This window comes from Salmo trutta, chromosome 17, assembly GCF_901001165.1.
Source record: "Salmo trutta chromosome 17, fSalTru1.1, whole genome shotgun sequence".
In the NCBI taxonomy this organism is placed as follows: Eukaryota; Metazoa; Chordata; class Actinopteri; order Salmoniformes; family Salmonidae; genus Salmo; species Salmo trutta.
In genome coordinates this window covers 237,257-248,517 of record NC_042973.1, presented here as the reverse complement: position 1 = coordinate 248,517, position 11,261 = coordinate 237,257, and the positions used below count along the sequence as shown (strand labels likewise).

At 49.8% G+C, this 11,261-nt stretch overlaps 1 protein-coding gene across 7 annotated transcripts in view; it reads left to right on the top strand.

Annotated features, from left to right (window-relative positions):
• LOC115151403 (cyclin-dependent kinase-like 5) overlaps positions 1–11,261 on the top strand; it is a 141,014-nt gene that overhangs the window by 13,713 nt on the left and 116,040 nt on the right. The window contains exon 3 of one of the 7 annotated variants that reach the window (XM_029695310.1): positions 602–636. The exons of the other annotated variants lie outside the window; for them this stretch is intronic. Coding sequence (XP_029551170.1) covers positions 602–636 — 35 coding nt within the window. The remainder of the gene's footprint in view (positions 1–601; positions 637–11,261) is intronic. 7 annotated transcript variants of the gene reach the window in all.

Here is an 11,261-nt window from a genome sequence, read left to right as displayed (position 1 = left end):
CTCTCCCCAGCCCTATCCCCTCTCCCCTATCCCCCTCTCCTATCCCGCTCCTATCCCCTATCCCCCACACCTATCCCCTCTCCCCAGCCCTATCCCCTCTCCCCTGTCCCCTCTCCCTACCCTATCCCCTCTCCCTAACCCTCTCCCCTATATGTCTGGGTCAGACTAGACTGAACCACGTCGTCTGGGTCAGACTAGACTGAACCACGTCGTCTGGGTCAGACTAGACTGAACCACGTCGTCTCGGTCAGAGTAGACTGAACCACGTCTTCTGGGTCAGACTAGACTGAACCACGTCTTCTGGGTCAGACTAGACTGAACCACGTCTTCTGGGTCAGACTAGACTGAACCACGTCTTCTGGGTCAGACTAGACTGAACCACGTCTTCTGGGTCAGACTAGACTGAATCACGTCTTCTGGGTCAGACTAGACTGAACCACGTCTTCTGGTCTGAACCACGTCTTCTGGGTCAGACTAGACTGAACCACGTCTTCTGGGTCAAACTAGACTGAACCACGTCTTCTGGGTCAGACTAGACTGAACCACGTCTTCTGAATCAGGAGTGCTTGATGACATCTTAAAGTACTACTCTCTCCACCAGGTGCCTATGGAGTGGTCCTGAAGTGCAGACACAAGGTAACCCCTCATATAATGACATCAGCTATCCTTTTCTGAGGCCCCTCATTACCACTTCTAAACACTGATGTAGGTAATTAACCCGAACCAAACAGAATATACCAAAATACAGGATGTTTGATTGTTTTAGGCAAGATGGTATTGGAACAGCAGGGTTGGGGTCAGACTGTGTAGTCCTACATGAGCTAGTAGACAGCAGGGTTGGGGTCAGACTGTGTAGTCCTACATGAGCTAGTAGACAGCAGGGTTGGGGTCAGACTGTGTAGTCCTACATGAGCTAGTAGTTAGTAGACAGCAGGGTTGGGGTCAGACTGTGTAGTCCTACATGAGTTAGTAGACAGCAGGGTTGGGGTCAGACTGTGTAGTCCTACATGAGTTAGTAGACAGCAGGGTTGGGGTCAGGACTGTGTAGTCCTACATGAGTTAGTAGACAGCAGGGTTGGGGTCAGACTGTGTAGTCCTACATGAGCTAGTAGACAGCAGGGTTGGGGTCAGACTGTGTAGTCCTACATGAGCTAGTAGACAGCAGGGTTGGGGTCAGACTGTGTAGTCCTACATGAGCTAGTAGGTAGTAGACAGCAGGGTTGGGGTCAGACTGTGTAGTCCTACATGAGCTAGTAAGTAGACAGCAGGGTTGGGGTCAGACTGTGTAGTCCTACATGAGCTAGTAGACAGCAGGGTTGGGGTCAGACTGTGTAGTCCTATATGAGCTAGTAGACAGCAGGGTTGGGGTCAGACTGTGTAGTCATACATGAGTTAGTAGACAGCAGGGTTGGGGTCAGACTGTGTAGTCCTACATGAGCTAGTAGACAGCAGGGTTGGGGTCAGACTGTGTAGTCCTACATGAGTTAGTAGCCAGCAGGGTTGGGGTCAGACTGTGTAGTCCTACATGAGCTAGTAGGTAGTAGACAGCAGGGTTGGGGTCAGACTGTGTAGTCCTACATGAGCTAGTAAGTAGACAGCAGGGTTGGGGTCAGACTGTGTAGTCCTACATGAGCTAGTAGACAGCAGGGTTGGGGTCAGACTGTGTAGTCCTATATGAGCTAGTAGACAGCAGGGTTGGGGTCAGACTGTGTAGTCCTACATGAGTTAGTAGACAGCAGGGTTGGGGTCAGACTGTGTAGTCATACATGAGTTAGTAGACAGCAGGGTTGGGGTCAGACTGTGTAGTCCTACATGAGCTAGTAGACAGCAGGGTTGGGGTCAGACTGTGTAGTCCTACATGAGCTAGTAGACAGCAGGGTTGGGGTCAGACTGTGTAGTCCTATATGAGCTAGTAGACAGCAGGGTTGGGGTCAGACTGTGTAGTCCTACATGAGTTAGTAGACAGCAGGGTTGGGGTCAGACTGTGTAGTCCTACATGAGCTAGTAGTTAGTAGACAGCAGGGTTGGGGTCAGACTGTGTAGTCCTACATGAGCTAGTAGGTAGTAGACAGCAGGGTTGGGGTCAGACTGTGTAGTCCTACATGAGCTAGTAGACAGCAGGGTTGGGGTCAGACTGTGTAGTCCTACATGAGCTAGTAGACAGCAGGGTTGGGGTCAGACTGTGTAGTCCTATATGAGCTAGTAGACAGCAGGGTTGGGGTCAGACTGTGTAGTCCTACATGAGTTAGTAGACAGCAGGGTTGGGGTCAGGACTGTGTAGTCCTACATGAGCTAGTAGTTAGTAGACAGCAGGGTTGGGGTCAGACTGTGTAGTCCTACATGAGCTAGTAGTTAGTAGACAGCAGGGTTGGGGTCAGACTGTGTAGTCCTACATGAGTTAGTAGACAGCAGGGTTGGGGTCAGACTGTGTAGTCCTACATGAGCTAGTAGACAGCAGGGTTGGGGTCAGACTGTGTAGTCCTACATGAGTTAGTAGACAGCAGGGTTGGGGTCAGACTGTGTAGTCCTATATGAGCTAGTAGACAGCAGGGTTGGGGTCAGACTGTGTAGTCCTACATGAGTTAGTAGACAGCAGGGTTGGGGTCAGACTGTGTAGTCCTACATGAGCTAGTAGACAGCAGGGTTGGGGTCAGACTGTGTAGTCCTACATGAGCTAGTAGTTAGTAGACAGCAGGGTTGGGGGTCAGACTGTGTAGTCCTACATGAGTTAGTAGACAGCAGGGTTGGGGTCAGTCTGTGTAGTCCTACATGAGTTAGTAGACAGCAGGGTTGGGGTCAGACTGTGTAGTCCTACATGAGTTAGTAGACAGCAGGGTTGGGGTCAGACTGTGTAGTCCTACATGAGCTAGTAGACAGCAGGGTTGGGGTCAGACTGTGTAGTCCTACATGAGCTAGTAGTTAGTAGACAGCAGGGTTGGGGTCAGACTGTGTAGTCCTACATGAGTTAGTAGACAGCAGGGTTGGGGTCAGACTGTGTAGTCCTACATGAGTTAGTAGACAGCAGGGTTGGGGTCAGACTGTGTAGTCCTACATGAGTTAGTAGACAGCAGGGTTGGGGTCAGACTGTGTAGTCCTACATGAGTTAGTAGACAGCAGGGTTGGGGTCAGACTGTGTAGTCCTACATGAGTTAGTAGACAGCAGGGTTGGGGTCAGACTGTGTAGTCCTACATGAGCTAGTAGACAGCAGGGTTGGGGTCAGACTGTGTAGTCCTACATGAGCTAGTAGGTAGTAGACAGCAGGGTTGGGGTCAGACTGTGTAGTCCTACATGAGCTAGTAAGTAGACAGCAGGGTTGGGGTCAGACTGTGTAGTCCTACATGAGCTAGTAGACAGCAGGGTTGGGGTCAGACTGTGTAGTCCTATATGAGCTAGTAGACAGCAGGGTTGGGGTCAGACTGTGTAGTCCTACATGAGTTAGTAGACAGCAGGGTTGGGGTCAGACTGTGTAGTCCTACATGAGCTAGTAGTTAGTAGACAGCAGGGTTGGGGTCAGACTGTGTAGTCCTACATGAGCTAGTAGTTAGTAGACAGCAGGGTTGGGGTCAGACTGTGTAGTCCTACATGAGTTAGTAGACAGCAGGGTTGGGGTCAGACTGTGTAGTCCTACATGAGCTAGTAGACAGCAGGGTTGGGGTCAGACTGTGTAGTCCTACATGAGTTAGTAGACAGCAGGGTTGGGGTCAGACTGTGTAGTCCTACATGAGCTAGTAGACAGCAGGGTTGGGGTCAGACTGTGTAGTCCTACATGAGTTAGTAGACAGCAGGGTTGGGGTCAGACTGTGTAGTCCTTCATGAGCTAGTAGACAGCAGGGTTGGGGTCAGACTGTGTAGTCCTACATGAGCTAGTAGTTAGTAGACAGCAGGGTTGGGGTCAGACTGTGTAGTCCTACATGAGTTAGTAGACAGCAGGGTTGGGGTCAGTCTGTGTAGTCCTACATGAGTTAGTAGACAGCAGGGTTGCGGTCAGACTGTGTAGTCCTACATGAGCTAGTAGACAGCAGGGTTGGGGTCAGACTGTGTAGTCCTACATGAGCTAGTAGTTAGTAGACAGCAGGGTTGGGGTCAGACTGTGTAGTCCTACATGAGTTAGTAGACAGCAGGGTTGGGGTCAGACTGTGTAGTCCTACATGAGCTAGTAGACAGCAGGGTTGGGGTCAGACTGTGTAGTCCTACATGAGTTAGTAGACAGCAGGGTTGGGGTCAGACTGTGTAGTCCTACATGAGTTAGTAGACAGCAGGGTTGGGGTCAGACTGTGTAGTCCTACATGAGTTAGTAGACAGCAGGGTTGGGGTCAGACTGTGTAGTCCTTCATGAGCTAGTAGACAGCAGGGTTGGGGTCAGACTGTGTAGTCCTACATGAGCTAGTAGTTAGTAGACAGCAGGGTTGGGGTCAGACTGTGTAGTCCTACATGAGTTAGTAGACAGCAGGGTTGGGGTCAGTCTGTGTAGTCCTACATGAGTTAGTAGACAGCAGGGTTGCGGTCAGACTGTGTAGTCCTACATGAGCTAGTAGACAGCAGGGTTGGGGTCAGACTGTGTAGTCCTACATGAGCTAGTAGTTAGTAGACAGCAGGGTTGGGGTCAGACTGTGTAGTCCTACATGAGTTAGTAGACAGCAGGGTTGGGGTCAGACTGTGTAGTCCTACATGAGTTAGTAGACAGCAGGGTTGGGGTCAGACTGTGTATTCCTACATGAGTTAGTAGACAGCAGGGTTGGGGTCAGACTGTGTAGTCCTACATGAGTTAGTAGACAGCAGGGTTGGGGTCAGACTTTGTAGTCCTACATGAGCTAGTAGTTAGTAGACAGCAGGGTTGGGGTCAGACTGTGTAGTCCTACATGAGTTAGTAGACAGCAGGGTTGGGGTCAGACTGTGTAGTCCTACATGAGTTAGTAGACAGCCAGGTTGGGGTCAAACTGTGTAGTCCTACATGAGCTAGTAGACAGCAGGGTTGGGGTCAGACTGTGTAGTCCTACATGAGTTAGTAGACAGCAGGGTTGGGGTCAGACTGTGTAGTCCTACATGAGCTAGTAGACAGCAGGGTTGGGGTCAGACTGTGTAGTCCTACATGAGTTAGTAGACAGCAGGGTTGGGGTCAGACTGTGTAGTCCTACATGAGCTAGTAGTTAGTAGACAGCAGGGTTGGGGTCAGACTGTGTAGTCCTACATGAGTTAGTAGACAGCAGGGTTGGGGTCAGACTGTGTAGTCCTACATGAGTTAGTAGACAGCAGGGTTGGGGTCAGTCTGTGTAGTCCTACATGAGTTAGTAGACAGCAGGGTTGGGGTCAGACTGTGTAGTCCTACATGAGCTAGTAGACAGCAGGGTTGGGGTCAGACTGTGTAGTCCTACATGAGCTAGTAGTTAGTAGACAGCAGGGTTGGGGTCAGACTGTGTAGTCCTACATGAGTTAGTAGACAGCAGGGTTGGGGTCAGACTGTGTAGGTCTACATGAGTTAGTAGACAGCAGGGTTGGGGTCAGACTGTGTATTCCTACATGAGTTAGTAGACAGCAGGGTTGGGGTCAGACTGTGTAGTCCTACATAAGTTAGTAGACAGCAGGGTTGGGGTCAGACTGTGTAGTCCTACATGAGCTAGTAGTTAGTAGACAGCAGGGTTGGGGTCAGACTGTGTAGTCCTACATGAGTTAGTAGACAGCAGGGTTGGGGTCAGACTGTGTAGTCCTACATGAGTTAGTAGACAGCAGGGTTGGGGTCAGACTGTGTAGTCCTACATGAGCTAGTAGTTAGTAGACAGCAGGGTTGGGGTCAGACTGTGTAGTCCTACATGAGTTAGTAGACAGCAGGGTTGGGGTCAGACTGTGTAGTCCTACATGAGTTAGTAGACAGCAGGGTTGGGGTCAGACTGTGTAGTCCTACATGAGTTAGTAGACAGCAGGGTTGGGGTCAGACTGTGTAGTCCTACATGAGCTAGTAGTTAGTAGACAGCAGGGTTGGGGTCAGACTGTGTAGTCCTACATGAGTTAGTAGACAGCAGGGTTGGGGTCAGACTGTGTAGTTCTACATGAGTTAGTAGACAGCCGGGTTGGGGTCAGACTGTGTAGTCCTACATGAGCTAGTAGACAGCAGGGTTGGGGTCAGACTGTGTAGTCCTACATGAGTTAGTAGACAGCAGGGTTGGGGTCAGACTGTGTAGTCCTACATGAGCTAGTAGACAGCAGGGTTGGGGTCAGACTGTGTAGTCCTACATGAGCTAGTAGTTAGTAGACAGCAGGGTTGGGGTCAGACTGTGTAGTCCTACATGAGTTAGTAGACAGCAGGGTTGGGGTCAGACTGTGTAGTCCTACATGAGCTAGTAGACAGCAGGGTTGGGGTCAGACTGTGTAGTCCTACATGAGCTAGTAGACAGCAGGGTTGGGGTCAGACTGTGTAGTCCTACATGAGTTAGTAGACAGCAGGGTTGGGGTCAGACTGTGTAGTCCTACATGAGCTAGTAGTTAGTAGACAGCAGGGTTGGGGTCAGACTGTGTAGTCCTACATGAGTTAGTAGACAGCAGGGTTGGGGTCAGACTGTGTAGTCCTACATGAGTTAGTAGACAGCAGGGTTGGGGTCAGACTGTGTAGTCCTACATGAGCTAGTAGACAGCAGGGTTGGGGTCAGACTGTGTAGTCCTACATGAGTTAGTAGACAGCAGGGTTGGGGTCAGACTGTGTAGTCCTACATGAGCTAGTAGACAGCAGGGTTGGGGTCAGACTGTGCAGTCCTACATGAGCTAGTAGTTAGTAGACAGCAGGGTTGGGGTCAGACTGTGTAGTCCTACATGAGTTAGTAGACAGCAGGGTTGGGGTCAGTCTGTGTAGTCCTACATGAGTTAGTAGACAGCAGGGTTGGGGTCAGACTGTGTAGTCCTACATGAGTTAGTAGACAGCAGGGTTGGGGTCAGACTGTGTAGTCCTACATGAGCTAGTAGACAGCAGGGTTGGGGTCAGACTGTGTAGTCCTACATGAGCTAGTAGTTAGTAGACAGCAGGGTTGGGGTCAGACTGTGTAGTCCTACATGAGTTAGTAGACAGCAGGGTTGGGGTCAGACTGTGTAGTCCTACATGAGTTAGTAGACAGCAGGGTTGGGGTCAGACTGTGTAGTCCTACATGAGCTAGTAGACAGCAGGGTTGGGGTCAGACTGTGTAGTCCTACATGAGTTAGTAGACAGCAGGGTTGGGGTCAGACTGTGTAGTCCTACATGAGCTAGTAGTTAGTAGACAGCAGGGTTGGGGTCAGACTGTGTAGTCCTACATGAGTTAGTACACAGCAGGGTTGGGGTCAGACTGTGTAGTCCTACATGAGTTAGTAGACAGCAGGGTTGGGGTCAGACTGTGTAGTCCTACATGAGTTAGTAGACAGCAGGGTTGGGGTCAGACTGTGTAGTCCTACATGAGTTAGTAGACAGCAGGGTTGGGGTCAGACTGTGTAGTCCTACATGAGCTAGTAGTTAGTAGACAGCAGGGTTGGGGTCAGACTGTGTAGTCCTACATGAGTTAGTAGACAGCAGGGTTGGGGTCAGACTGTGTAGTCCTACATGAGTTAGTAGACAGCAGGGTTGGGGTCAGACTGTGTAGTCCTACATGAGTTAGTAGACAGCAGGGTTGGGGTCAGACTGTGTAGTCCTACATGAGCTAGTAGTTAGTAGACAGCAGGGTTGGGGTCAGACTGTGTAGTCCTACATGAGTTAGTAGACAGCCGGGTTGGGGTCAGACTGTGTAGTCCTACATGAGTTAGTAGACAGCAGGGTTGGGGTCAGACTGTGTAGTCCTACATGAGCTAGTAGTTAGTAGACAGCAGGGTTGGGGTCAGACTGTGTAGTCCTACATGAGCTAGTAGTTAGTAGACAGCAGGGTTGGGGTCAGACTGTGTAGTCCTACATGAGCTAGTAGACAGCAGGGTTGGGGTCAGACTGTGTAGTCCTACATGAGCTAGTAGACAGCAGGGTTGGGGTCAGACTGTGTAGTCCTACATGAGTTAGTAGACAGCAGGGTTGGGGTCAGACTGTGTAGTCCTACATGAGCTAGTAGTTAGTAGACAGCAGGGTTGGGGTCAGACTGTGTAGTCCTACATTTGCTAGTAGTTAGTAGACAGCAGGGTTGGGGTCAGACTGTGTAGTCCTACATGAGTTAGTAGACAGCAGGGTTGGGGTCAGACTGTGTAGTCCTACATGAGCTAGTAGACAGCAGGGTTGGGGTCAGACTGTGTAGTCCTACATGAGTTAGTAGACAGCAGGGTTGGGGTCAGACTGTGTAGTCCTACATGAGCTAGTAGACAGCAGGGTTGGGGTCAGACTGTGTAGTCCTACATGAGTTAGTAGACAGCAGGGTTGGGTTCAGACTGTGTAGTCCTACATGAGCTAGTAGACAGCAGGGTTGGGGTCAGACTGTGCAGTCCTACATGAGCTAGTAGTTAGTAGACAGCAGGGTTGGGGTCAGACTGTGTAGTCCTACATGAGTTAGTAGACAGCAGGGTTGGGGTCAGACTGTGTAGTCCTACATGAGTTAGTAGACAGCAGGGTTGGGGTCAGACTGTGTAGTCCTACATGAGCTAGTAGTTAGTAGACAGCAGGGTTGGGTACAGACTGTGTAGTCCTACATGATCTAGTAGACAGCAGGGTTGGGGTCAGACTGTGTAGTCCTACATGAGTTAGTAGACAGCAGGGTTGGCGTCAGACTGTGTAGTCCTACATGAGCTAGTAGACAGCAGGGTTGGGGTCAGACTGTGTAGTCCTACATGAGCTAGTAGTTAGTAGACAGCAGGGTTGGGGTCAGACTGTGTAGTCCTACATGAGCTAGTAGTTAGTAGACAGCAGGGTTGGGGTCAGACTGTGTAGTCCTACATGAGTTAGTAGACAGCAGGGTTGGGGTCAGACTGTGTAGTCCTACATGAGTTAGTAGACAGCAGGGTTGGGGTCAGACTGTGTAGTCCTACATGAGTTAGTAGACAGCACGGTTGGGGTCAGACTGTGTAGTCCTACATGAGTTAGTAGACAGCAGGGTTGGGGTCAGACTGTGTAGTCCTACATGAGCTAGTAGTTAGTAGACAGCAGGGTTGGGGTCAGACTGTGTAGTCCTACATGAGTTAGTAGACAGCAGGGTTGGGGTCAGACTGTGTAGTCCTACATGAGTTAGTAGACAGCCGGGTTGGGGTCAGACTGTGTAGTCCTACATGAGCTAGTAGACAGCAGGATTGGGGTCAGACTGTGTAGTCCTACATGAGTTAGTAGACAGCAGGGTTGGGGTCAGACTGTGTAGTCCTACATGAGCTAGTAGTTAGTAGACAGCAGGGTTGGGGTCAGACTGTGTAGTCCTACATGAGTTAGTAGACAGCAGGGTTGGGGTCAGACTGTGTAGTCCTACATGAGCTAGTAGACAGCAGGGTTGGGGTCAGACTGTGTAGTCCTACTTGAGCTGGTAGTTAGTAGACAGCAGGGTTGGGGTCAGACTGTGTAGTCCTACATGAGTTAGTAGACAGCAGGGTTGGGGTCAGACTGTGTAGTTCTACATGAGTTAGTAGACAGCAGGGTTGGGGTCAGACTGTGTAGTCCTACATGAGCTAGTAGACAGCAGGGTTGGGGTCAGACTGTGTAGTCCTACATGAGTTAGTAGACAGCAGGGTTGGGGTCAGACTGTGTAGTCCTACGTGAGTTAGTAGACAGCAGGGTTGGGGTCAGACTGTGTAGTCCTACATGAGTTAGTAGACAGCAGGGTTGGGGTCAGACTGTGTAGTCCTACATGAGTTAGTAGACAGCAGGGTTGGGGTCAGACTGTGTAGTCCTACATGAGTTAGTAGACAGCAGGGTTGGGGTCCGACTGTGTAGTACTACATGAGCTAGTAGACAGCAGGGTTGGGGTCAGACTGTGTAGTCCTACATGAGTTAGTAGACAGCAGGGTTGGGGTCAGACTGTGTAGCCCTACTTTTTTAATTGATTCATAGGGGACAATGCAGATTAATCAAATCAAATCAAAATCAAATCAAATTTATTTATATAGCCCTTCGTATATCAGCTGAAATCTCAAAGTGCTGTACAGAAACCCAGCCTAAAACCCCAAACAGCAAGCAATGCATGTGAAAGAGGCACGGTGGCTAGGAAAAACTCCCTAGGAAAAACTCCCTAGAAAGGCCAAAAACCTAGGAAGAAATCTAGAGAGGAACCAGGCTATGAGGGGTGGCCAGTCCTCTTCTGGCTGTGCCGGGTGGATATTATAACAGAACATGGTCAAGATGTTAAAATGTTCATAAATGACCAGCATGGTCAAATAATAATAATCATTGTAGTTGTCGAGGGTGCAACAAGCACGTCCGGTGAACAGGTCAGGGTTCCGTAGCCGCAGGCAGAACAGTTGAAACTGGAGCAGCAGCATGGCCAGGTGGACTGGGGACAGCAAGGAGTCATCATGCCAGGTAGTCCCGAGGCATGGTCCTATGGCTCAGGTCCTCCGAGAGAAAGAAAGAAAGAGAGAAAGAGAGAATTAGAGAGAGCATATTTAAATTCACACAGGACACCGGATAAGACAAGAGAATACTCCAGATGAAACTGACTGACCCTAGCCCCCCGGCACATAAACTACTGCAGCATAAATACTGGAGGCTGAGACAGGAGGGATCAGAAGACACTGTGGCCCCATCTGATGATACCCCCGGACAGGGCCAAATAGGCAGGATATAACCCCACCCACTTTGCCAAAGCACAGCCCCCACACCACTAGAGGGATGTCTACAACCACCAACTTACCGTCCGAAGACAAGGCCGAGTATAGCCCACAAAAATCTCCGCCATGGCACAACCCAAGGGGGGGCGCCAACCCAGACAGGAAGACCACGTCAGTGACTCAACCCACTCAAGTGACGCACCCCTCCCATGGACGGCATGGAAGAACACCAGTAAGTCAGTGACTCAGCCCCTGTAATTGGGTTAGAGGCAGAGAATCCCAGTGGAAAGAGGGGAACTAATCAACATCAATATTTCAATAATGCAACATCCATTTTAAATCTGCCGGTTTTAGCCAAAAGTTCATTTGCACCCGTTGTCCCTTGTCAGGTAAGGGTCTTTACACAGCCACAATACACATCCGCACTAAAACAATACAACATACATTACATCCAATAATATACAGTTGAAGTCGGAAGTTTACATACACCTTAACCGAATACATTTAAACTCAGTTTTTCACAATTCCTTTAATTTAATCCTAGTAGAAATTCCCTGTTTTAGGTCAGTTAGGATCACCACTA